At 44.3% G+C, this 27,978-nt stretch overlaps 1 protein-coding gene and 1 long non-coding RNA gene across 9 annotated transcripts in view; one reads left to right on the top strand and one right to left on the bottom strand.

Moving 5' to 3' along the window:
- Positions 1–15,703, top strand: part of LOC138745845 (tetraspanin-33-like) — an 84,490-nt gene extending 68,787 nt beyond the window's left edge. For 2 of the 8 annotated variants that reach the window (XM_069903238.1, XM_069903236.1), the window contains exons 3-8: positions 1,378–1,502; positions 3,514–3,588; positions 6,443–6,538; positions 10,398–10,526; positions 13,318–13,476; positions 14,588–15,703. In XM_069903238.1, coding sequence (XP_069759339.1) covers positions 1,378–1,502; positions 3,514–3,588; positions 6,443–6,538; positions 10,398–10,526; positions 13,318–13,476; positions 14,588–14,761 — 758 coding nt within the window. In that variant the 3' untranslated portion in view covers positions 14,762–15,703. Of the gene's footprint in view, positions 1–1,059; positions 1,332–1,377; positions 1,503–2,444; positions 2,579–3,513; positions 3,589–6,442; positions 6,539–10,397; positions 10,527–11,719; positions 11,858–13,317; positions 13,477–14,587 lie in introns of those variants that run through there. The other 6 variants (XM_069903241.1, XM_069903240.1, XM_069903242.1 and 3 more) reach the window with 6 other exon arrangements.
- LOC138745847 (uncharacterized) lies at positions 4–24,515 on the bottom strand. The gene is made up of 3 exons (XR_011346545.1): positions 24,272–24,515; positions 14,704–14,852; positions 4–168 (listed from the first exon to the last, which is right to left on the bottom strand). It is a non-coding gene; the product is annotated as an uncharacterized lncRNA (long non-coding RNA).
- Between the last annotated feature and the right edge of the window lie 3,463 nt (positions 24,516–27,978).

The raw sequence follows: 27,978 nt of genomic DNA, 5'->3' as shown, positions 1-27,978 counted from the left end.
CTAAACGTTCGACATATACAGTACATTAAACCCATTAAACAATGTCATCACACAGGCTGCTCACAGAGGCGGAATGGAGCGCTCCACCTCGCTTCATAAATGTACTGCCGCTGGAAGCAGCTGGCGAGGGGTGGGCTGATGATGTCCTGATGAGTCTGGTGCCGATTACTGAAGAAATACACAACAATGATTACTTTCTGTTATGTACGTGAATTAAATGGTTAATATTTCAGGACAGGGTGAGGTGAAAGAGTCTTACAGAATTTACCTGCATGTTTACAGCAATTTTGGCGACCAACAGGGTGAGGAACAGCAAAAATTCCGAGACAACTCATTTGGTCAAAATTTAAACAGGTTACATTTAGTCGTACCAAAATATCAGAAATTAGCTGAAATAGTTTTTTTGGGTTAGACTTCATATTCACATGCAAACATGGCGGTATATCAGATGTATGAGAATGAATATCCATGGCACAATCAATCGTACTTAGCAATTAATGTGGATCTTTGAACTGGGATGGAGTCAATTTTTGCAACTGGTCGTGGTGCTGTAAGAGACAGTGGCACCGCACTGAGTGACAGCTGAGCCTCCCGCACAGAGAGAAAGATCTCACTTCTCTCTCTCCCCCCTCTTTCACCCCCTCTTCTTCCATGACCCCCTCACTCAACTCAGGGTGAAAGGGGGTGGAGCAACGTGGACACCTCTGCCAAACAGCCAGACTCATTCAAATGATGTTTCGCGAATAAACATGGTTAGATTTTTAGCAAACACACCTAGCCTGCATAAATACATGGCAAGAAATGGCCATCTTCATTACCCATAAATCCTCCACACAGCTGGAACCGCTCTGGGAAATGCAAAGCAGTTACAGCTGTGTGGGGGATTATGGGTAACAAAGACGGCCATTGTTCGCTGCTGTTCATACCTCATGTTGATGGGTAGTGCCATGGCAACAATCATCCCACCTATATTAGCTCCAGAGGATGCACCAAGGTGTCACTCCATATAAAAGTGATGCTGGAGCAGCCTTTTAGGGCTAGTCTATAAAAAGGTACCTGCAAATTTTTCTCTGCCTATAGAGCCAACCTTGAAGCAGAGGCCCTCCATAAAATCATCCTATGTCTTTGGTTCCTGCACTCCCTCTGACATTCCAGGGTCCCAGTTCCTCTATTCTCATTCAAGCTATCATGAAGTTTCATTGTTTTTATATGAGGGGTGCACATTAGAGAGTAGAAGTTTTTCCTGACAGCAGTTTTGAAAGGAATACTGGAAGAACACAGTCACTTATGGAAGGAGAAACCAATCAACGTTTGTGATTCAACTGCTTCAGGTTTGTGATCCAGCGGCCCATGTTGAACCTTCCTCCTTTCTTTCAGGTGCCGTGGACTCACTAACAGCGGATCCTGCGCTGATACTGATTATTGTCGGATGCTTAATATTCTGCATCACTTTTCTGGGCTGCACTGGAGCCTTACGTGATGTTCACATACTGCTAAATATCGTGAGTACTCGACAACATCTCACCCCTCTAAATGCAAGCCAAGAACATACGTTTCCGGACAACAGAATTACTGCAGAGCAAAAGCCTGAAATTGTTTAGCTTACACCCATTGGATTGGAGGTGCATGCGGCAAGTTCTTTAGATAGTTTCTAACTCCTCCTTAATTGAATTACATCTACAGTGACTTCATGAAGGAACAAAACTAATTAGGACACAATAATAACAGCAATATGAAGGCAGAACTTGTAACTGCAGAAGCTCAGAACTTCCTGAAGAGTAATGACTAAAGAAGCATGATGTGCGATAGAAGGATCTCACAGAAAGTAATAAGTAAATCACCAGATAGAAACACAGGATCAGGAGCATGTCAAATGGCCCATTAAGCTTGTTCCATCATTCATTGAAATTATGGATTAATTTTATACACTTATCTTTGCTCCATACTGATCAATGAAAACCTGCAATTCTGCATGTAAAATTAATAATGTTTGTCATTGACTGCCATTTGTGGAGGATACCTACCACCCTTAATGTGTACAAGTATTTGCTAGGATCATGTCTGAAAGGAAAAAATTCTCAGAGAACTCAGCCAGTCAATCAGCATTTGCAGAAAGAGTAACGAGTCGATGTTTCAGATTCAGGAACCATCTTCAGAACGTGGTCAAGAGTGGAGTGGGGATAAGTTTATGGTGTTCGAGGTAGTGCTGGAGTGGGGTTAGGGGGGAGGAGGAGTGAGTGCTGAGACTAAAAACTGTGTAGTGGAGGAGGCTACGGGTTGGATTTGGAGTGGGATTGAGAATTTAAGGTGGTGTGCAACAGGAAGGATCACCTGTAATCCAGATGCACCTCAAAGCAATCACTTTCCTTTTGTTGGGTCTCTCATCAACTCTAATTTAATCTCAGGTACTCCAATAAACAGAAATTGTTTCTACCCACCTATAGAGTGAAAACATCCTTCAAATTATCGCTTGAACAAAATTCTGTGGAATACAACCCTCATCTTGATTATAAATATATCCTCATAAATCCCCATGAACTGCAGGCATCTTGGTAAAATTACTCCAGAATTAACCAAGGTAAAGATTTCCTTCTGAAGATGTAATACCAAGAATTGCTCAGAGAACTTAAGAGTTGATTAGACTGGGCAAGTGTGTCTGCAGCATAATTTCTATCTTCTTAAGTGCCATTTTCTTGATAAAATTATGAAGATTGCATTCATCTGCTCATGATATTTCAACATGTCCTTTGACACCTAGCCCCTTTGGATTTCTGGTAAGTGTGTGCTACCTTTTTAAAACTCGGCAATGAAGATTGCTTTACTGAGTATATTCTTGTGATTATAGATGTATTGATTGAAAATTTTGTATAAATATTGAAACAAAATGGTATAAAATTAATTCAAGAGCTAAAGATAAGTTCTTGGGAATATTAATAAATGTGAGGTGAGTATTGCTAACTCTGTTACAGCACCAGCGACCGGAGTTCAAATCAGGTGCTGTCTGTAAGGAGTTTATACGTCCTCCCTGTGTGTGCATGGGTTTTCTCCGGGTACTCCACTTTCCTCTCACCATTCATAAATATACCAGGGATGTAGGTCAATTGGGCAGCAGGCTCGTAGGCCAAAAAGGCCTGTTTAAAAAAAATATATAAAGTGACGTTCTTCTCAGTTTGAGCATCGGATTGGCATTCTGACTGTGTGTAGTAGTCCACCCTCAAGAGTTTCTACAGCATGGAAATAAGCCCTTTGGCCCAACTTGTCAATGTTGTCCAAGCCAGTCTCATTTACCTTCATCCCTTATCCCTCTAAACCTTGCCTATCTGCATCGCTCTCTAAATGTATTTTAAACATTACAATTGTCCCTCTTCCACCCACTTCCTCTGGCTGCTTGTTCCACTACCTGCCACCCTGTGTGAAGAAGGTGTCCCTCAGGTCCCTTTCCAATCTTTCCCTCTCACCTGAAATCTACAAACTTCACACTGCATTAACTGATACTTGTATTCATATTGGCAGTTCCTGTGGACTCTACTGCTCATTCTCCTGCTTCAAGTAACAGGTGGTCTTCTTGGCTTCATATTCTCTGAAAAGGTAAATTGAATAAGTACTTTTGTGTCTGTCTCTATTATGTAGCTGTTGCTGGGTGAACAAACTACCTGTTTCAAGGTTATAGATTGAGGATTGTGCAGACTGGGTTTCTGTACCTCATAGGTATGGTTTCCTAAAGGTAGCAATGCAGGGACACAGGTTGAGAAGAAGGCATGTGATACACTTGGCTTCATTGATCAGGGCACTGAGTACTGGAGACAAACAAGGAAGATTGCAGATGCTGAAAAATTGGAGCCACAGACAAATTGCTGGAGGAACTCAGAGGGTGAGGCAGCATCCATGGAAACCAATAGTCAGGCTCAAGCTAATTCTGCAGGTCCATATGGAGGGTGTTGACTGTCTATTGCGTTCTGTGGATGCTGCCTTACCCAGAATTTGTGCATTGATACATTGAGCACAGGAGTTGGGACACAATATTGGTAAGGCTACATTTAGAATACTGTATGCAGTTCTGGTTGTTCTGCTATACAAAGAACATAATTAACTGGAAAGAATGCCAAATATTACAGGGACTGGAGGGCTTGAGTTACAAAGTGAGACTGGAAGGAAGGAGGCTGAGGGGTTGCTTTATAGTGTTATATAAAAGGTGATGTACATGCGGCATAGATAAGGTGAATGGTTATAGCCTTTTACCCAGCGTAAGAGAGTCTAAACAATAGGGCCTAGATTTAAAATGATAGGGAAAAGATTTAAAGGGTCATGAGAGGCACCTTTTCACACAGAGGGTGGTGGGTATATTGAATGGACTGCCAAAGAAAGTGGTAGAGGTGGGTACAATTACCGCATTTAAAAGGCATTTGGACTAGTATATGGCAGGAAAGGTTCAGAGGGATATGGGCCAAAAGTAGGCAAAAGGGACCCACTCAGGAAGACAACTCGGTCATCATGCGCAAACTGGGCTGAAGCTTATCTTGTGGAGAACCCGTTTCTGCCCAAGGGGCTATTTCATCCACAAGTACACTTAGAGCCCACCATGTCTCTCACTGCCTCTTGTTAATTGTCCATGTGTGGTCACCCTTATGCACTGGTAAAAAAGACTTTGCAGAGAAACCTGAAGGAAAACATTTCTGAACCATTTGGTAAGCCCTTGACTGAAGAACTGGATTTCAGATGAAATGTGGTTACAGGGTATACAGAAATATTCTGCTAAGTCACTCATGGATGGGATACTGGACACCTCATTATTCGTTTAGTTTTCGATGAGAATAAAACCATTTAGGGACATGGCCAACATCTCCGTCACAGATAAAGGCAGAGCATGCAGGAGGTACTCAGCAGGTCAGCTTTCAAGGGATCTGATAAAAGGTCATTGAAATGAAACATTATCTCTGTTTCTTCGCTGCAGATGCTGCTCAACCTGTTGAGTATCTCCAAATTTTCCTTTGGCACTGGAACATTCTGCACATGAGGTTGCTTCACAAAATGAAAGTGCCTATGGAATTACAGGCATGGGTAGAGCATTGGCTGATTGGCAGGAAACAGAGAGTGTGAATAAAGGGATCCCATTCTTGTTGGCTAGCAATGACCAGAAGAGTACCATAGGAGTCAGTGTTGGGGCCACTTCTTTTTAAGTTGTATTTTTCATGATTTGGATTGCAGAATAAATGGCTTTATAGCCATGTTTGCAGATGATACAAAGATAGATGGAGGGGCATGTAGTGAAGAGGAAATGGAGAGGCTGCAGAGCGATTTAGATTAGGGCAAAGAAGTGGCAAATGAAATATGATGTTCGAAAGTGTACAGTCCTCCACTTTGGTAGAAGGGATGAAAGGGCCGACTATTATTTGAATGGGGAGAAAATTCAAAATTTGGAGGTTCAAGGGGACTTAGGAGTCCTCATGCAGGATACCTCCAGGTTGAGTGATGAAGAAGGCAATGCTGGCATTCATATCTAAAGGTATAGGATACAAGAGCAGAGATGTGATGTTGAGGCTTTATAAGGAACTGATGAGGCAGGGTAGAGTTTTGAGCTCCTCATTTAAGAAAGGATGTGCTGCTGGCATTGGAGATGGTTCAGAGATTATTTCTAGACTGATTCCTGAAGTGAAGGGATGAGCATACAAGGAACATTTGATGGCTCTTGGACTGTATTCTTTGGCGTTCAGAAGCATGAGGGGGGAGCCTCATAGAAGCATTTTGAACCTGGAAAGGCCTGAACAGAGTAGATGAGGCAAAGTTGTTTACTGTGGTAAGGGGGGGGGGGGTGGGTTCAAGGACAAGACAACACTATTTCAGGATTGAAGGGTGCCCATTTAAAACAGATGCAGAGGAATCTTTTTTATTCAGAGTGGTGAACCTCTTGCATTTTCTCCCACTGGCGACTGTGGAGGCCAGATCATTGGGTGTATTTAAGGCAGAGATTGATAGGTATCTGAATTGTCAGGGGAATGGGGCTGAATGAAAGAATGGATCTACTCATGATGGAATGGCAGAGCAGACTTGATAGGCTGAATGGCCTACTTCTGTTCCTATATCTTAAGTCTTATCTTCTCCCAGCAGATATTCCCCTCACAACTCTACAACCACTCTATTTATTCTCCATTCCTCCATTGCAACACTTTCAGGATGACTAACACTGTTCTCTTTACTCTTGCCGTTCCTCTATATTGACTGATCTCTGTAACTCTCCACTTCTATACTGTGTTTTACTTGCTCTACTCTATCTGGGATGTCAAGCTGGACAGCTTGCTAAACAAACTTTACTACCTCACTTGTGGTGCATGTGACAGTCAACTTAAACTTGGTTTCACATTTCCAGTATCTGCAGCTTTATGCTTTGCAAAACTCCACAAAGCTGAAACTATCTCTAACCTACCATACATCTCTTTTGTTTCAGGTGGAAAGGAAGGCTGTGGCATTGCTGGAGAGAGGGATAATCAGGTACAGGGATGACCTTGACCTGCAGAATCTCATTGATTACATCCAGAAAAAGGTACTGGTACTTCTGCGTAAGCAAAGTTTATGATCTGCTATGGTTTTGAGTAGAATAATTTAAGTGAGACATCATCTAGAGTGGATAAGCCATCTCCCTCTATTAACCTCACGTCCGTCTGTTCAGATAGACCTGAAGTTAATATTCTCCCTATGAATCGTGCATTCCCTCTAAGTGCTCTGGTTTCCTCCCATATCCCAAAGACTTGTGGGCAATGAATTAATTAGCAAATATGAATTACTTCCCAGGTCATTCATTTTTAGATTTTTAAAAAAGTTTTGGTGAGGAGGCAGAAGAATGAGATTGAGAGCAGAAATATATCAGTCATGATTTGAATGACAAGCAAGTTTGATGAGCTGAATGGAATAAGAGGTCAATAGGATTGATGGGATCGTTCTGCTGGGGCCTGGCATGGAGGCTTGAAATGAATGGCCCCATGTATCCAACAGCAATACGAGATTCTTGTTTGTAGAAAGTGAGCTTCTTGGTTCTAGATAAAGCATTTCTGACTGGATAAACTTTAATTCAATGTCTTTTTAAAATATAAACAAGCAATTGTTGCTCTGCAGAACTGGGTTCAACACTCTTGGCTAAACCTCACTGAAAGTACAGAAGCTTTAAAAAAAGGAAGAATAAATGTGGCCTTCTACAAATGTATTTAAATGTTAACAATACAACATGGTAGAAGGCCCTTCCAGCCTATGTCGCCCAATTAACCTACCAATCTCATATATTTTGGAGGGTGAGAGGAAACTGGAGCACTTGGAGAAAACCCACACAGGTCACAGGGAGAACTTACAAACTCTGCACAGACAGTGTTGGATTTGAACTTGGGTCATTGGCCCTGTAACAGCGTTGCACTAACCATGCCACCTAAAATGGGTCAAAGCCTCTGTACTTTCAGGCCACACTCCAAATACCATCCAGAAAAAATGTTGGCTTTGGTGCCTCACTGAGTAGCAGAAATGTCTGACAAGATCAGCAGGCTGCAAATCTATAATGTATCCAAGTATAATGTACAGGTCCACTGTGGAAAGGACACTGAAGCACAGAAAGCTGCAGAGGATAGCAAACATAGCTAATCCATCCCAGGCACTGGCCTCCCGTCCACTGAAGAAATCTATGTGAAATGCTGCCTCAAGAAAACAATCAACACCATACAAAACAAAATATCACTCTTGGGGCAGAAGATACAGATGCATGAAGTTTTGCTCCTGTAGGTTCAAGAACCATTTTATTCCAACAGCTATCAGGCTCTTGAACCTCCCTGTGTCACCCGAACCAGAACACTGATACAAGACTACCAAAGATCTGTGTGCACCACTGACGCAACACACGTTTTTGCACTATTGACCAAATGTAAATATTTATCATTTTTTTCCTCTTTTGTATTTATAATTTTTTTTCTCTTTATAGCACCTCAATTTCTAGTTATACTTAAATAACAATTTTACTTTCTTAGAAGATGAAAGGAAGTTCAGCATGTCCCCGAACAACTTCTACAGGTGCACCTTTGAACGCATACTTTCAGTATGCATCACGCCATTATATGGGAGCCGCTTGGCTCAAGATCAGAAGAAGCAACAGTAGGTAGAGAATGCAGTTCAGAACATCATGCAAAATCCCCTCCATGGACTTCATCTACATCTTCCACAGCCAACCTACTGAAGGATCCGTCTCACTCCAGTCACACCCTCTTCTTCCACTTCCCATTGGGGAGAGGATTCAAGAGTATGAATCTTGCAACCATTAAAGCTCCTGAATGAATCCCACACAATGCTCTAATGCTATTCTTTCCAAGTACAGGTACATAATCCTTTATCTGGAGCCCTTGAGGGACAGTGTGTTCCGAATTGCGAATTTTTCCAGATTTTGGAAAGCCAGATTTAAGCCCATAATGTATCCAGCCGTATTCAGCCCCACCCCCTTCCAGTCATGCTTCCGCCTCCCCCCCACGCCTGCCTGACTTGCACTATCAGTCTCCCCCCCCTCCACCTCGCCCGCCCGACTCGCGCTACCGGTCCCTCGCCCGCCCGACTCGCGCTGCCGGTCCCTCGCCCGCCCATCTCTCGCGTTACCGGTCCCTCACCCACCCAACTCTCGCGCTGCCGGTCTCTCACCCTCCCAACTCGCGCTGCCGTCTATGTCCCCACTTGGCAGTTTTTGGAGCTTTCCGGATTTTAGATGTCCAAATAAAGGATTGTGTACCTGCACTAACCGATCTTTTTCAATGGTGCTCTTGGCTTTCTACTTTGTACAGCTGTCTGAATGTTAGAGGTGACTTGTTAATCAGCTTCCAGAAGAACATTTTACACTGTATCAGATATAATGTGACAAATAAAGTGTTGTTGTTAGTGTGTTATATAAATCTGTAAAGTTGCATCGAGTTAGATTTTCATTGCATTTGTATATTGTACTTTATGTATATGACACTAAACTCTCATTCATTCGTTAATTCGTTCAAACATAACTAATTCTGGAATCCAATCATAAAATGCTGGAAACACTCATCAGTTCAGACAATACCTGGGGAGGGAGAAAAAGAATTAACACTTTGGAATGATGATCTTTGTCAAAGTTTGATGACTGGAACTGATTTCTTCCTTTACATATGCTGCCTGACCTGCTGAGTGTTTCCAGCATTTTCTGTTTTTATTTCAGATTTCCAATACCTGAGAATTTTTGTAGACACAATAGATGAGAATGCTTGAATTTGGAGCAAAACTACAAACTGATGGAGGAAATGAGCGATTTGAGCAGCATCTGTGGGGAGGGAGGCAGCAAGGAGATAGTCAACTGTTTTGGTGGTGACCCTGGATCGGGACTGTGAGTGGAATGGAGTGGAGATAGGCAGTGTAAAGAGATCATCAAAACCAAGGAGATGATTGTGGACTTCTGGAGGAAGTTAGGAACATGACCCAGTTGTCATCGAGAGCTCAGTATGGAGAGGGTCAAGAACTTCAAATTCTTGGGTGTCAATATTTCTGGGGATCTGTCCTGGAGCCTCCATGTTGATGCATTCACAAATCAGGCTTGCCAGCAGCTATACTTTGTGAGGTGTCTGAGAGATTCGCTATGTCACCGAAGACTTGTAAATTTCTACAGGTGTACCACGAAGAGCTTTCTGGCTGGTTGCATCACTGCCTGATATGGAGGCACCAACTCTCAAGACAAGAATAAACATCAGAGGGTTGTTAACTCAGAATGTGATATCACATTCCATCGAAGACATGTACATGAGGCGGTGTCTTAAAAAACGTCTCTATCCTCAAAGACCCCCACCACCCAAGCCATGCTCTCTTCCCTCTGCTACCATCGGGAGAAAGGTACAGGAGCCTAAAGATGAGTACTCAGAGGCACAAGGACAGCTTCTTCCCCACTGCCATCAGATTCCTGAGTGATCAATGAACCAAAGACACTGCCTTACTTTTCGTGCACTCTTTTTTTTTATAGTAACACTGTCAGATGGTTAAATTTCATGACTTATAATAAATTCACTATCTGCGATGAGATGTGCAAGGTGCTTCATCTTGAATTTAATGTCAGGTGATCTTAGCAACTCCCTAGCCACCCAAGATTCACCAATGCAACTTTACTTTTACTCTATCTTTTACTTTTACAATTATCTTCAGAAAATGGTAATATTTAGACTTGTGGAATCCATTGTACTTTTGTTTTAATATTTTTTAATGTTTAAACCAGGTTTTTCCATTTGCAATTTGTGTTAGTTTCTGGAATGGAGATGATTTGCAAGCATTCAAAGCAATGCAATGTCAAAGTAAAATGAAATGAAACTCAACCTTCTCCCACAAGTTACCTACTGAGTAATGGTAAAGGATCCCATTTTTCTTTCCTTCAGTTCAAATGTTGTGGAGTGTCAAGTTATAAAGACTGGTCCAAAAATGCATACTTCAGCTGTGTGGATGCCAATCCCAGCCTGGAACAATGTGGCGTGCCTTTCTCCTGCTGTGTGCTAACTACTGAAGAGGTAAGGACAAATGGCCTTGTATCAGGGGTATGAACAGTCTGCTGGAGTAAAGCAACAGAACAGGGTCGAGTAGCAGCCGAGGGGGCTGTTGTGACTAATCTGGGTCCATTGCATGTTCCAATTAACCTCGATGTGATAAAGGGCAGGTAATTTGATTCTAAGTGTTTGTTTAAGGGATAAATATTAACCAGGACACCATGGGTCACTAGACACTGTTTATATTTCAAGTCAAGTCAAGTTTATTCTCATCTGATTGCACAAGTATAACCCGACAAAACAGCGTTCTCCAGTCCTCAGTGCAAGAAACACAGGGTGTTTTTATGGAGGGACACTGCTCTGAGGCCAACCCTATCGGCAGAGAAAAATGTGCACTTACCTTTTTATAGAGAAGGCCTAAAATGCTGCTGCAGTGTCACTCCGGAGCTGATGGAGGTGGGGTGAATGGTGCCGCAGCGCTGCATGTCAACATGATGGGGTACATATGTGGCGAGCAAAAGCTGCATGGGGGAATTATGGGTAACAAAAACAGCCATTGATCCTTGTTCTCCCCTGCGCTGCCCCTCCGCATGCTGAGGGACTCCAACCTCCAGCACTTATGCAGGTCACTGCTACAATGACTGGGTCCTGGGTCACAGACTGACGGCATAATTGCTACATTATCAGCCCTAACCAGCCGCTTGCAGCAGTCGTACATTTATAGAGCGAGGTAGAACGTTCTGCTCCACCTGTGCAACCAGCCTGAGGAAGAATTGGATTCAGCATCTTGGAGCCATGTGCAGAGGATTTATTGAGCAAGGTTCAGCCATATGAGGTTGGAGAATATCTGCCTTTACAGTTGCAATTTTTTTCTCTATGTAAGGTCCTACAGACACACAACCAGACAAAACACATATATGTACAAACAATATACATGCAGGACAAATATTCATATATACAATCTCGAATGGTTAGTATGAGCAGTTCCTTGGGTCGTTCATCATTCTCACTGCTGATGGGAAAAAGTAATTTCTCAGATTGGTGGTTGCTGGCTTCCCCAATGGAAGCAGCTGAAAGATGCTGTGTGCTGGGTGGAAGGGGTCCTCAATGATTTCAGACAACGACCCCGGTAGATTATGTCAATGGGGGAGGGAGACTCCAGTGATCCTCTCCGCTGCTCTTATGGTCCTACTGACCTCCGATCCATTTCTCTGCAGCAACCGTACCACACTGTGATGCAGCTGGCCAGGACACCCTTGATAGAGCTCCTGCAGAAGGTTGGCAAAATGGTGGCTGGTAGCCTTGCCTGTTGCAGACTTCTCAGGAAGTGCAGTCGCTGTGCGCCTTCCTAACAAGTGAGCAGATGTTGTGTGTCCACAATAGATTACTAGTTAAGTGAACTCCAAGGAACTTTGTGCCCTCCACTCTCTCTCCACTACAGAGTTGTTGATGTGTAGTGGAGGGTGGTTATTCCTGATCCTCTTGAAGTCCATGATTACCTCCTTCTTCTTGACCACATTAAGACTCAGGTTGTAACTCTCGCACCATTTCTTGAGACTTTCTGCTTCTTCTCTGTAGTGCGACTCATTGTTGCTGATAAGACCCACTACTGTTGTGTCATCTGTAAATAATGACACTGTTGGATCTGGATCTGGCTTTGCAATCGTGGGTCAGTAGTGTGAACAGGAGTGGGTTGAGCTCACTGCCCGGAGGTGTGCCAATGCGCAGCATGACGCTGCTCGATATTCTGCTGCCGACCTGTTAGGAAGTCTAGAATCGAGGGGCATTGAGCCCCAATGAGGTCTCCATCAGCCTCTGAGGAATAATCATATTAAACACCAATCTGAAGTCGATGAACATATGTTGTGTTGTTCTCCAGATGGGTAAGGACAAAGTGAAGGGACAAGGCTGTAGCATTGTCTGTGAATGGTTTCTTCTATAGGTGAATTGAAGTGGGTCCAGCATCTCTGGGAGGTATGCTTTGATGCATTCCATCACCAGATGCTCAAAGCATTTCATAATGGTGGAGATCAATGCCACAGTCATTGAGGCCTGTTATTGTCACCCTCTTGGGATGATGGTGGCAGTCTTGAACTTTATGGGAATGATGGACTGCTGCAGTGAGGTGTTGAAGATGTCCATAAAGACCTCTGACAATTGGTCTGCGCAGTCCTTCAGAACCCGACCAGGTATGTTGTCTGGTCCTGCTTTATATTTGGCTCCTGCCAATCATGCTTCGCCTCTCCCTGGTCCATCAATCCTATGTGGGCCCCTGACCTGCACCTCCCACTGTTCCCTCTAAGCTGTGTGGATGTGCATATGCACCCGTTTTGCAACCAGCACACAAAGGAAATAAATGTGCACACAAAAGGTCAGTAACCTAAAATAATGTAGTAATTAATAATTACTTCGTAGAATGCAATCATACATGCATTATATTAAGACATGCCAATACAGTTTTATTAGCCATGAGAGAAAAGCTGTGCCAAAGTTATCTTGAAACAATTTCAAGTTTACATTCGCACATACTTTTGTCAGAGGAAAAAAATTTGCATAACATAAGATTATTGCACACACTGACTACTAAAAATTAGAGGGAATATTGCTCTTACCACCCTGTTCTTTTAGAACTGGCTTCTCTTTCTGCAATCCCAATCTCAATGAAAAGTTCTGTCCTGAAACATTGACCATTATTTTTCTTCCAGTGTTGGCCAACACTCAGACTCTTTTCATGAGACTGTATGTTATTCTACCTTGGAAGTCTTTGAAAGTGTTCTTAAACAAATTTCAGTCAGTTGGGCTTTCTCCTCCATAGGTACTGAACACAATGTGTGGGTACGAGACTCAGCTGCTCAAACCTCAGATAGCCCGGAAACAGATCTACACTGATGGATGTTTGGACACTGTTGTTAAATGGGGACATCAAAATCTTTTCCTGATTGGTGGTGTAGGCCTTGGCCTTCTTCTCCTCGAGGTCTGTATCCCTCTTATTTTATCAACATTATTGTCATCTGTTGTCGAACTAGGGTCTGGCATCTTTCAATCATCTGCCCCTGCCAATCATAATTCGCCTCTCCCTGGTCCACCAATCCCTCATGGGTCCATGTCCTGCTCCTCCCACCCTGTTCTTTTAGCACCACTGTATCTCTCTGCATTCCTAGTCTTGATGAAAGGTTCTGTCCTGAAACATTGACCATTATTTTTCTCCCACTGATACTGCTCAATCTGCCGAGTTCCTCCAGCAAATTGCGTTTTCTTCTCCCACTCTCTATCACTCTCTCTTCTCATTATTACCTCTGGAGTCATCCAAGGATACTTCCCCAGTTTCTCTTTATTTCACGTCTGCATTCTGCCCCCATGAGCAGCATCAAGCATACTGTGTCATTTTCAAATGTGCACTGATTAAACCCGTCCATAGTCAGTCACCATTACCTCCTTGACTCTATATATTCTCACACAGCTTAACCATGGAAAATGCTAAATAAAATACTCAACAGATCAGTTTGTATCTGTGAGAAGAGAAACCATTTGTGTTTTGTGTTGGAGACACTTCATCAGTCTTCTGTTGGTTTTCAGACAGCAATGAGGGGGTGGGTGCACACCAATGCCTCCACATTTTCAAGAGTCTGAGGAGATTTGCCATGTTATCAAATATTCTACCAGACTTCTGCAGGTGCCCTGTGGAAAGTGTAGTTGCATCACAGCCTGGTTTGGGAATTTGACTATACAAGAATACAGAAAACTCCAGAAGGAAACAAACATAGCCACGTCCATCACAGGCTCTAATCTGCCTTTCACTGATGCCTCAAGAAGGCAACCAACAACACATTAAAAAAAATCTCCCGCGTCACAACCTCTTTACAGTTGTCAGAAGACCAGCACTCCAGGTTCAAGCACAGTTCATTTCTGACTGCTGTCAGGCTCTTGAACCTCCTCTTGTTATACTAATCAGGATCTGCTCCAACACCACAGAAGGATTTTCCCCAATTTCTACATCATTGTTATTGTACTGTGAATAGTTATTATCTTTTTTTTATATTTGTTGTCCCTATATGATTTAATAAGTATATGTTTTTTTTATAAAGTACCTGTTCAGCTGCAGCAGAAAGAATTTTGGCCATACGTACATTGTACAATGTATGACAGTAAACTCATCATCGCTATCAACAGAAGAAGCTGAAGACAGGGGACAATGGCTTACCTTTAACTCTTCCTCATTTTCAGATCTTGATGATCTTGCTGACGGTTGCATTGCTTAAACAAATTCACTTCATCAAGAAAAAAATCATTCGTAGGACCACCATGCATTAGCCTCCAGTCATAGAGATCTTGTTTAACCACTGGCCACATCTGAGGAGAAAGCAACACTTCTGATTATGACTCCATTGATCCCTCATTGCACCTCAAACATGAACTTCAAAACCAGAGAACCCAACTGGACACTACTGTGATTTTTTTTTTATTGGGATTGATTTACTATGGAAATATTTTATGGTTGCAAATTAGTATCAATGACTTCAGGAGAATGGTCTTTGCTGATCTTGAACTTCAGTAGAGGAGGGCAGAGCCCTGTCCATGTAAATGGCACTGTCAAAAAAGTAGATAGCTTCAAATCTATAACTCCAATGACCTGACCTGGAACAAACATGATAACACAATGGTCAATAAAGGGCACCAACCCATCTACTTGCTCAGAAGACGAAGGAAGTTCAGCATGTCCCCTATCTCAACAAGTTCTGCAGGTGCATAGTGATGAATGCGTCACAGCGTGGTAGAGCAGCTGGTCTGCTCAAGATTGGAAGCTCCTGAAGATAATGAATGAAGCTCAGAACATAACAAAAAATCCTCCCTCCATGGACTCCATCTACAATTCCCACTGCCTAGGGAAGATATCCATCCTACTGACAGACATATAACACCCTGGACACATTCTCATCTTCCTCACCGCCTTGGGGAGAAGGCTTAAGAGTTTAAAAGCACACATCAATGGTTTTTTCCCTGCAGCCATCAGATCCTGAATGAACCCCACAACAGTGCTATCATGCTGCCCTTGCTTATTCCTTCCCATTGTAATCCTATACTCTGTAGATGCTCCTTACACATCTGTCCAAATGTTAGAGATAACCTGATAGTCTGTTTGCAGAAGAACCTTTCTCATTGTACTCGGCATTTTGTGACAAATAAACAAACTTAATTATCAACTTGGAAGGGTTTTAAGTTTTGCTGGAACCCATGGTTGCCATCCAATTACTTTTTCAAAGGACCATTCCTAGCTGACTGCCCTGTCAATTTTGACCATTGGATGTAGAGCACAGATGTGCCAACTGGAGTTATCACTAAGCATCCACTCCCCATCTGAGAGACTAAGATGAGATACGATGGTGAATTTCTCTCAGTACCAAGGTTACCTATCCCACCTGTCTTCCTGCCCCAGATTCAGGGCCCAGTGATTTATCATCTCATTTCCAAAACAAATGGAAGTCAGGTGACTCAGTACAAACTCTTAATTGCCTGGTGCATAATCGAATTTAAAGTGCTACAATCAAACATGTGCCACACTCAGTTCTCTGAGTTACACATGGGCACTCAGACCTCTGATTCACACCTGCCTTGTGTTGTCACACTGAAACCTCCTTGCCACTCCCTTGCAGGATACACAGAGGAGAAGCTCGAAGGGCTGCTGCCTCACAGCTCAAGTGACCCGGGTTCACTCCTGACCTCCAGTGCTGTCTATGTGGAGACTGCAGCTCCTTTCTATGACTACATGGTTTTCCTCTGGTTTTCAAGTCAAATTTATTGTCATTTGATTGCACAAGTATAACCCAATTAAACAGTGTTCTCCATGCCTTGGTGCAGAACATGCAGACACACAATGGGACATAACACACATATAGACAATGCATATGCAAAACAAGTATTTCATCTAAAAAAAATAAACTGTTTCATAAATATGAGAATCACAGATGGTTAGTGTGAGCAGTTCGACTCGTCATTGTTGCTAATGAGGCTAACTACTGTGGTGTCATTTGCAAGCTTGATGACACTATTGGAGCTGCATCTGGCAATCCAGTCATTGGTCAATAGCATGAACAGGAGCAAACTGAGCAGACTCCTGTTCATGCTATTGAGATTTTCTCCCATGTCTCCCAAAAGTGTGCACATTGGTGAGTTAATTCGGCCACTGTAATTTGCTTCTGTGTGTAGCTAAGTGGTAGAAATTGATAGGAATGCCAGGGGAATAAACTGGGTTAGGAAAGGATTCATGTAAAAAGGATTCTTCATGGTCAGTGTTGACTCAGTGGGCAGCAGGGCCTTCTTCCGTGTTGTATAACTGTGGCTCTGACCTCCATGTTATGTGTTGACCATATTCACCCATCAGCGTCTGAATTCCATTGTCACAATCTGCCTTCAGCATCTTGCAAATGTTCCTCCCAAACCCCCATTACATTTTTTGCCTTCTACCACTCACATTCAAATTCTTGTGTGACATGAAGTCCTTCCAGAGAAGTTGCTGAGAAGACTTATTGCAATGTTGCAGCGTACGCAACCAAAGTGAGGCACTGATGGAGGAATTGAAAGTTTAGGGTTAGATGGGCCACAAATCAAGCTGTGGATTGTTCAGAGAGACCATCAAGCTTCAAGATTTGTTTATTGTCACATGTAAAATGCACAAAATTGGTTTTCCTGTGTTTGCTCTGTAAAGGCACTCAAAGAGTCGTCATTAGTCTAGAGCCCCTATTAAGAAAGAGAAGCAAAAGAGACTCTTTTCAGAGACACCGAGTGCCCGTGGATCCTGCCATGTAACCTCTGTAGCCTAATGGCTTCCTGGCTGTTCCAGTGGTGAACAGGAGCTCTGGCCCATGGTTCCAAACTCTTGAAGTGATTAGATATCTGTCAGTGCCCAAAGTCCTTCAGGAGCCTTGCTTGCCATCAGCACTCTCACAGATTCTGGACCTGATACCTGGTTCCCACAAGCTGGTCTCCAGCAACCCTTTGGACACTGAGCCCTTCACTGGTCCACTGCGGAGGTTTCCCATCCTTTAGGCTCCTCTCCTAAACTTCTTCTAGATGGTGGGGGAAAGAGATCCCACTTTGGTGCTCTGTGCTGATCCTTTGTGTGCAAAGCACAGGAGACCGGCTGAGTGGGGCCTGGTGTAGATGAATTAATCACACATTTACAGACCATGAAGATCACATATTTGCAGAAGTTCAACAAAATAATTATCCTAAGCTTTTTCTCCAGATTGTTTATCCTTGTTAAGAAAATTGAATGTAATGCCACAGCAGTTGCCTGAAGCATATCTGCTCACCATGTAGCAGTAATGTCAGCTGAGAGGGAGATAAAAGCAAATGGATAAGATGTGCCTGACAGAAGTGTAAATAGAAGACTAGGAATGATATTGAAATAACCAGAAGTTTGGATATAATTGGCTGAAATGGCAGGCTAGATGGTTCTGTTCCATGTCAAGACCTGAAGGTTGGAATGTGTTTTGAGGGAGGATGTTCTATGTTGTGATTGTTGGAGCAGTGTACGATGGTGAAGATAGAGTGGGAGTGGTACAGAGAATTAAACTAACCTCCTTGCAAAATGAACCAGCCACAGCAGGAGGCAAAATTATCAGCCAATCTGCATTTGGTGCTCTTCAAATGCTACGTTATAATCACAGAATGGATATAGTTGTTTGGAAGGAGGGCAAGTGAATTGCATATGTATTTACTCAGAAAACTGGCACAGAATCTAGGGCAGTGAGCCAAACAAGCAGCAATGTCATGGTACTGAGACAGATTAAAGAGGAGGAGGTGCTTAAAACAAATAAAGGTAGACAAGTCCCCAGGGGCTGACAAGCTACTCCCTTGGACCTTGAAGAAGGATAGTGTAGAAATTGCAGGGACCCTTTTAGATATATTTAAAAGAAACATTTGGGATTTTGGATAGTGGGAAGGGCAGAGATCAAAGGGAAGTTGTGCATTTCTTGAGGTTGTGCAGAATTGTATTCTGAGGAAGGAAAGAGCGAAAGAGGAAACTACGGGAACATCCCTGCAGAATTTGGAAGGGGGAGACTGAGGCACAGGCTGAAGAGAAGCTGAATAAAATGAGCCAGAGTCCTGAGGGAATCCCAGCAGAGTACCATCAGCTTCACCCAGCAGAGTACCACCAGCTTCATCACCCAGCAGAGTACCACCAGCTTCATCACCCAGCAGAGTACCACCAGCTTCATCACCCAGCAGAGTACCACCAGCTTCATCACCCAGCAGAGTACCACCAGCTTCATCACCCAGCAGAGTACCACCAGCTTCATCACCCAGCAGAGTACCACCAGCTTCATCACCCAGCAGAGTACCACCAGCTTCATCACCCAGCAGAGTACCACCAGCTTCATCACCCAGCAGAGTACCACCAGCTTCATCACCCAGCAGAGTACCACCAGCTTCATCACCCAGCAGAGTACCACCAGCTTCACCCAGCAGAGTACCACCAGCTTCATCACCCAGCAGAGTACCACCAGCTTCATCACCCAGCTTTTCGCAGCAGCCTGCTGAAATTTTGTCCCCAAAACAGACTATGAGCACTCCAGAACAAGCCACTCCAGTATAACACAGGCGTTTGGCCAGTGATGTGGATGGTTTCCCAGGCCCGTCCGGCTCACAAAAAAAATCAGGAAAAGTATAATCCAGTGGATTTCTTACCATCTATTTTCAGTCATCAACAATTTGATGGAGAGTGTTGCTGACAGCACTATTCACTGGCAAAGATAAAGTTTCATAACCAACATTTTGAGCTTGAATCCTTAATCAAGGTATGAGACTGCAGCCCTGATGAACATGAGGCACAGGCTGAAGAGCAGTTGAATCAGAGGAACAAGAACCAGGGTCCTGGAGGAGTCCCAGGTGCATTATGTTATCTTTGCTGCGTAAAGAATACTGTTTAACTTGCTGAGCTTCTCCAATATTGTGCTTTTACTTCAACCCCGGTGTCTGGAGACTTTCATGTTTTACCCAGACTGGCTTGGTGTGATTGATTCTGTAATTGGCAGAACTTGTCCTCACTCTAAACAGCTTCTCCTTTGATTCATCTCAGTTCCTCCAAATTGAAAGAGTAGCCATGGGTAACTGGATGGGTCCCAGCTATGCCTGCCTGTTTGTGGAGCAAATAAACTTCACAGACTTCCTCAGTTATATTGATGACTACATCGGGGCAGCTTCATGCACCCACAATGAGCTCATCAACTTCATTCACTTTGCTGCCAACTTCCACCCTGATCTCAAACACATCTGCTCCATCTCCGACAACACTCTCCTCTTTCTGGATCCCTCTGTCTCCACCCCGGGAGACGAGCTTTCCACCGACATATATTACAAACCCTCCAACTCCCAGAACTACCTCGACTACACTTCCTCAAACCCTATCCCTTGGAAGGATTCTATTTCCTTCTCACAATTTCTCCGTCTCCACTGTATCTGTATCCAAGATTAGGTCTTCCAGTCCAGATCTTCCAAAATGTCTGTCTTGTTGCACAAATGTGGCTTCTCCACCACCATCAACCCTCACCCACATCTCTTCCATCTCCCACTCATCTGCCTTGGCCCCCTTTGGCCACAGGCGCAACAAACACAGGATTCCTCTTGTCCTTACTTACCACCCACCAGCCTCTGCATCCAACACATTATCCTCTGGAATTTCCAGCCCTTACAACAGGATGACACTACCAGATACATCTTCCCCTCTTCTCCCCTCTCTGCCTTCCATAGGGACTGCTCCCTCCATGATTCCCTCATGCACTCATCCCTTCCCACTATTTTCCCCCACCGACACCTTCCAATGTGGCTGGAGGAGGTGCCAGACTTGCACCCACACCTCTTCCTTTACCACAGTCCATGACCCCAAACAGGCCTTTCAAGTGAAGTGACACTTCACGTGTATCCACAGGAGTGATTTACTGCATCCGGTGCTCCCTTTGTGGCCTTCTCTACATCGGAGAGACTGGGCGCAGACTGGGAGATCATGTTGCTGAGCACCTTCAATCTGTCTGCACCAATGACAGGGACCTCCCAGTGGCCATTCATTTCAGTTCTGCGTCCCACTCCCACACTCACATGTCTGTCCATGGCCTCATGTACTATCCTAATGGTTTTCAAACTTTCTTTCTGCTACTACCTTAAGTAATCCCTATGTCATAGGTGCTCTGTGATTGGAAAAAAAAATTGCTTAAGGTGGTATGTGAGTGGAAAGGAAAGGTTGAGAATCACTCCTCTAGACCCAATTGTTATTGAAATATTTTGCTTGAGAAAAATTGTCATTGGCCCATTTCCTTTGGAGCTTTGAAACCGTGCGTATAACGGGCCAATTAGGTACGATTAAAACAGTGGTTTTCAAACTTTTTCTTTCACTTATATACCACCTTAAGTAATCCCTTACAAATCACAGAACATCTATGGCATAGGGATTTCTCAATGGAAAGAAAAAATTTGGAAAGCACTGTACTATCCCATCAATAATACCTGCAGATTGGAGGAACAACACCGGATTTTCCATCTGGGCACTCTCCAGCATTAACATCATCTTCTCTGGTTTCTACTAACCTTCTCTCTTTTCCACCTCCCTTCCCTTTCCCTTCTTTCCCTTGTCTCTCCAGCCCCCTTCCTCTCTATTCACCAGCCATCCCTCCCCCTGCTTGCTGCTGTGGCCTCCCTTCCTTCTCCACCTATAACTTCCTACTTGTGCGAACATGCTCTTTCCCCCACACCTCCCCTTACCTCCTTTTTGTTCGGACACCTCCCAATATTTTTCCATACCTTGGTGAAGGGCTCAAGCCCAAAACATCAATTATGTATTTTTATCTTTGCTGTAAAAAGGACACTGTTTGTCCCGCTGAGTTTCTCCAGCATTGTATTTTTACTTCAACCTTGGTGTCTACGGACTTTCATGTTTTAATTGTGTATCTGTATTCCCAGATCTCTCTGTTCTACTGCACATCTCAGTCCCCTGTTGTTTACTGTGTATGTCCTACCTTAAATTCCATCTGCCATTTTGTAGCTCATTTTGTCCAGCTGGTCCAGATCTTTCTGCAAGCTTTCAAAGCCTTCCTTAACCTTCAATAGGCCTCCAATCTTTGTATCATCTGCAAAATTGTTGATCCAATTTACCATATTATTATCTAGCATTGTCAGAGTGGCAATCATCCACTGCCACCCTCTGGCTACTCCCAGAAAGCCAATGTCAAATCTAGTTTTCTACCTCTCCATGAATACCAAGCGAAGGAACCTTCTTGACTAACCTCCCTTGTGCGAACTTGTCAAAGACCTACTAAAGTCCATGTAGACAACATTTACAACCTTTCCTTCATCAACATTCCAGGTAGCCTCCTTGAAAAACTCTGTAAGATTTGTTAAAAATGACCTATCATGCACAAAGCCATGTTGTCTATCTCTAATCCATCTCTGACAATCCAAATATGTTTATATCCGATCTCATAGAACACCTTCCAATAACATTACTACTAATGTAAGCTGCACTGGCCTGTAATTTTCTGGGTTACTTTTGGAGTCTTTTTTAAACCGTAAAACAATATGAGCTACTTTCCAATCCTCCTGCACCTCACCTGTGGCGAAGTACATTTTAAATATGTCTACCGGGTCCTTGCAATTTTTGCACTAGCCTCCATCAAGGTTAGAGGGAATACCTTGTTCAGCCCTGGTGATTCATCTTCTTTTATACCCTTTAAGACAGCAAACACTTCCTCCTCTTTAATCTATATGGGTTCCATGTCCTTACTGTTTAGCTTACTTTCCTAGACTCTGTGTCAGTTTCCTGAGTAAATACAGATGCATAAAAACATTTAAGATCTCCCCATCTCTTTTGGCTCCATACATAGCCGACCACTCTGATCTTCAAATGGACCAATTATTTCCCTTACTATTCTTTTGCTCTTAGAACCCTGTAGAAGCCTTTAGGATTTTCCTTCACCTTGTCTGCCAAAGCAACCTTATTTCTTCTCTTAGCCCTCCTGATTTCCCTTTTGTTTTTTTTTCCTGCATTTTTTATCCTTCTCAAGTTCCTCATCTGCTTCTTGTTGTCTATACTTGCTATACCTTCTAAACCAAATCCCCAATATTCCTCTGCCTGTTAACTTTTCCTTTAATCCTAACAGGAACATACAAACTCTGTACTTTCAAAATTTCACCTTTGAAGGCCTTCCACTTGCTGAGAGCATCCTTACCAGAAAACAACCGCCCCACAACCCCCACCCTTTGTTGAATAGAATAAAGTGAAATTGTTCCATTTATTAGCCTTTGGGTATGATGCCCACACATATTCAAAATTTATCTGCTAGGTATGTGCTGGGAATACACCATTGGTATTTGGTTGGAGGAGGGGAGGAAAAACTTCATTAAAATCCAACAAAACTTCACCTTACAGCTAATCCAATAATTTGAAAAGTTTGTTATTGCAAAAGAATAAATAAAATCAGTTCTAAAAAAAAATAGTCTTGATACAAAATAGCACAGGAGGGAGATTCTTTTTTACAAAAGTAAACCTCCCATGAGCAACGCTCCATCACCCGAGCTCTGCTGCAGGAGGTAGACCTTACACTGCAAGCATTGATTGCAGAGACCGAATTGTTTGATGGGACCAAGACCCTGCTACTGATTGACAGATGAAAGCGGTACTTCCGTGAGCCTTGATTGACAGGTGGACCCAGGACTAACACGTGCCCATATTGAGAAGTGGTTACCTTGATTTACCAGTGGCTGTGATGGGCACCCTTATGTTCGGGTCCCTAGGCATACTCAGCCTAATGGTTAATCCGCCACTTGCTGGGATGATTGTCCTCCACCAACCATTCACATCTTCCTTTGAGCAAGGTACGATTCCATCCAAATGAGTGTTTTCCCCTTGTTGCCATAGTCTCAAGGGAAAAGCAGTTCCTACTTGTCTCTGTCTTAAGCTACTCCTCCAAATCCTGGTTTTGTTTCTCAACGTTCATATTTATTGTTAGAGTACATACATGCCATCATATCCCTGAGATTTTTTTCCTGCAGGCCAGGCAGAATTTCTACTTAGCAGAAGTGCAAAATACTGTACTCAACAAAAGATACAAGAGAAATGTAAACAAGATGAAAGTGCAAACAAACGGTGTATTACAGAAAATAAATATTCAATAATAAATAATCTGCAAAGTACCTTAACGAGTCTCTGATTGAGTCTGTTGTTGAAGAATCTGATGGTGGAGGGGTAGCAACTGTTATTGAAGCTGGTGGTATGAGTCTTGTGGTATCTATACCTCTTTCCTAATGGCAGCAGTGAGAACAGAGCATGTCCTAGGTGGTGTGGATTATTTTTTTTAAATATTTTATTTATAATAAACACATACATAGATACAGTTTTCATATATCAAAAAAGTATACAAAGAAAATGATCAATATGTTAAATGGTGGTATGGATTCTTGATTATTGCTGCTGCTCTCCCATCGGCAATGCTCCATGTAGATTTTCTCAATGGTTTGGAGTTTTGCCTGTGATGTACTGAACTGTGTCCACTACCTTTTGCAGACCTTTTCACTCAAAGGTATTGGTGCCTCCATACCTGGGCATGATGCAGCTGGTCAACACACCTTCCACTACACATGTGTGAATTTGCCAGTACCAATGCAATACCAAACATCCACAAACTCCTGAGAAAGTAGAGGTGCTGACATGCTTTCTTCATGTGTTGGGTTCAGGAAAGGCCTTCCACGATAGTGACTTCCAGGAATTTAAATTTGCTCACCTTCTCTGATCTTCCAGAAGTCTATAATCAGCTCCTTGGGTTTGGAGATATTGTGTCCAGTGGGCTGTCCAATGAGCAAAAGAAAAAAACACACAGAGGCTGTGAACCAACCAACTGACTTTACTGGAACTCTCCAAGAGCTTATCAGCACCACTCCCACGATCCTTTTCAGCCCCTCCCACCGGGAACCATTGTGATGTCACCCCAGTGCGGGCCTACACCTCCGTGACCTGGTTCACTTGTGGATCAGTGCATCTCGTTACATGACACCCCCCCTCCCCCAACACCCACCCTGAACCTCCCCCCCACTGAACCAGTGTTTGGACATGCTGAGTCCACAGTTTACATGTTTGGGAGGCCGACCTCTCCGCCCCAGAGCTGGAACAATTACTGGTTGGTCGAGGTCAAGGTGTGCCAGTTTTAGGTGGTCAACTGTGAACATTTCCTGTCCAAAAGGCATACAGTCTCATTGTGTTGTAACACCTTGTATGGACCTTTGTACGGGCAATGAAGGAGTGTTCAGTGCGTGCCTCTCCTTAGAAGTTGTATTTGCAGTCTTTGAGATCCTTTGGGACATAGGATGGAGCTGGACCATGGTGTGAGATTGGTACAGGGGTTAAGTTGCCCACCTTCTCGTGAAGTCACGTTAGCAGCGCTGTAGGTGTTTCCTCCTGGCTACAGGCACAAACTTTCCCGGGACTGTCAGTGGGACCCCATAGACAAGCTCAGTGAAAGACATGGCCAAATCCTCCATTGGTGCTGTGTGAATGCAAAGGTGCACCCAAGGTAGCTCATCCACCCAATTCAGGCCTCGGAACTGCGCCATGAGGGCTCTCTTCAAATGCCGATGGAACCTTTCCACCTGGCCATTAGACGGTGGGAAGTAGGCCGTGGTGTAATGTAACTGGGTTCCTAGGAGTGTTGCCAGCGCGATCCATAGGCCGTACGTGAACTGTGCCCTCCTGTCTGGCCTGATATTGGAAGGAAGGCTGAAATGGGCTATCCAGTTGGCAATGAGGGCCCTGGCGCAGGATGTCATGGAAGTGTCCAAGAGCAGGACAGCTTCCAGCCATCTAGTGAACTGTCCACCATTTTGAATAGGTATGTGGCACCTCTGGAAGCCGGCACTGGCCCAAAGATGTCCACCTGGACGTGGTCAAATCATCTGTGTGTTGGTGTGAAGGACTGAAGAGGGGCTTTCACATGCCTCTGCACCTTGGATAGTGTAGGCAAGTTCTGGCCCAGTGGCTGACCTGTTTACGCAGGCCATGCCACATGAATTTTTCTACGACCAGTTGAGTTGTCACCTGGATGGATGGGTGGGCCAACCCATGTAGCCCATCGAAGATGCAACGCCTTCTCACGGTGGGAACGATGGGCCTAGGTCGGTCAGTGGACATGTCACAGAGAAGTGTGGCTTTGGATGGCACAAAATCCATGTCTTGTAGCTATAGCCCTGAAACTGCAGTGAGGTAGGCTGGTATCTCACCATCCTGCTGCTGGGCAGCTGCGAGTGCAGTCTAGTCAATTCTGGGGGACAGGGAGTGTGCAGACAGGATGGAGTATGGAACAAAATGTCAGCCACAAAGTTGCTCTTGCTGGAAATGCGCTTGATAGCCATCACATACTCTGAGATATAAGAGAGGTGACACTTCTGCTTTGTTGACCACGGGTCTGACACCTTGGTGAAGGCAAAAGTGAGGGGCTTGTGATTGGTGAAGACCATGAAATCCCATCCTTTGAGGAATTAGCGGAAATAACATATGGTGAGGTAGAGGGCTAGAAGCTCCCTGTCGAATACACTATACTTCCACTCTGGGGGCTGCAGGTGTCTGCTAAAGAAAGCGAATGGTTTCCAATGTCCTTCGATCAGCTACTTCAGGATATGTCGACTGTGAGGGCAGTGGGCATATCAACTGGAATGGTGGGTTTGGTCAGACCATCTTTGGCTTGGTTGAAAGCTGCTGAAGATTCCGCATCCCAGCTGAGTTCTTTGGTCTGACCGGACAACAGCTTAAAAAGAGGTTGCATGAACCTAGCAGCTGACGGCAGGGACCAATGATAGAAGTTGACCATCCCAACGAACTTCTGCAAACCTTTGATCATACTTGGCTTGGCGAACTTACGAATGGCCTCAACTTTTGATGGAGGGTTGATACAGTGCCCACGAATAATCAATAGCTGTCAGGTTGGACTGACATTTTGGTAGGGTTGATGGCTAAGCTGTAGTCGCTCATTCACTGGCAGAGCAGCTGCAGGTCTGTTAGGTGCTCCTGTCATGAACAACTGGCAATGAGGTACATAAAAACAAAATCCAGGCTACCGAGTCCATGAGTCTCTGGAAAGTCTGTGCTGTGTTTTTGAGGCTGAATGGGATGTAGAGGAAGTTGAAAAGGCCAAACAGAGTGATGAGGGCTGTCTTGGGGGCATTGCTGGGGTGCATGGGGATCTGGTGGTACCCCTGGACCAGATCAATTTTTGAGAAGATCCTCACTCCATGTAGATTGGCTGTGAAGTCCTGGATGTGGGGAACCAGGTACCTGTTGGCTGTCGTGACGTTGTTGAGCCGGCGGTAGTCCCCACAAGGACTCCATCCCCTAGAAGACTTCAGCACCATGTGTAGAGAAGAGGCCCATGTGCTGTCCGAGAGCCAAATAATTTCTATCTCCTCCAACTTCCTGAATTCTTCCTTGGCGAGGTGCAGCTTGTTGGGAAGAAGCCTGCATTCCCGGGGAAGTAGCGGCAGTAACTGCATGGGGTTGTGGTGCTGGACGCCATGTTTTGGGACCACGGTGGAGAACTATGGTGTTATAATGGCCAGGAATCCTGCCAGGATTCTGGAAAACACGTTGCCCGAAAAGGTTACCAAGTCAAAGTTGGGGAGAGGAACTTGGCTTCTCGAAGAGTGAAGGTCTGGAAGGTCCTGGAATTGACCAGATGGCACCCTTTCAGATCCACCAGGAGGCAGAGGGCTCGAAGGAAGTCACGACAGCCAAAGTGAAGGTTCAGGTAAAATGGCAGGAGCCGAACTTGAGCGGGATGGTCCGCACCTCGTATTTGTGTATGCTGCTACTGTTGGCAGCAGTGAGGGATGGTCTGACTTCCCATTGCAGGTGTCTCTTCGAGGGGGGAAAGATGCTGACCTCCACCCCTGTGTCTATGAGGAAACGCTGCCCTGAGTGCTGGTCCCATAGATAAAGGAGGCTGTCTTGGCAGCTGACCATTGTAGCCACCAGCAACGGCCAGCCCTGGAGTTTCGCAGGCTCCAGTACCTCGTTTCTGATTGTAGAAATACCATCGTTCTGAGTTTTAGTCTCTTCCTGCTGCAGCTATCACTGGCCTTCTTGGTGGAGTGGGAGAGAGATGAGTTACTGGACGTGACATAGCAACTAGGTCAACGGATGCCCCGCAATATTGCTTGGCATGCCATAGGACATCCTCACAGGTCGCTAACCTGCGTGGGTCACTGAAGTCATCATCTGCGAGGAGTAGGCAGATGTCTTCCAGCATCTGTTTGAGAAATATCTGCTCAAAAGGTAAGCAGGGCATGTGGCCGCCCTTTAACGTCAGGATATCATTCATAAGGGTGGACAGCGTGTGGTCACCTAGGCCGTTCATGTGGAATAGCCGTGCTGCTCATTCGCAGCAGGAAAGGCCGAATGTGCAGATAAGGAGCGCCTTAATTGCCTCATACCTGCTGACGGCTA

The sequence above is a fragment of the Narcine bancroftii genome, chromosome 11 (genome assembly GCF_036971445.1).
Source record: "Narcine bancroftii isolate sNarBan1 chromosome 11, sNarBan1.hap1, whole genome shotgun sequence".
Classification (NCBI taxonomy): Eukaryota; Metazoa; Chordata; class Chondrichthyes; order Torpediniformes; family Narcinidae; genus Narcine; species Narcine bancroftii.
This window is presented reverse-complemented; position numbering and strand designations above follow the sequence as displayed.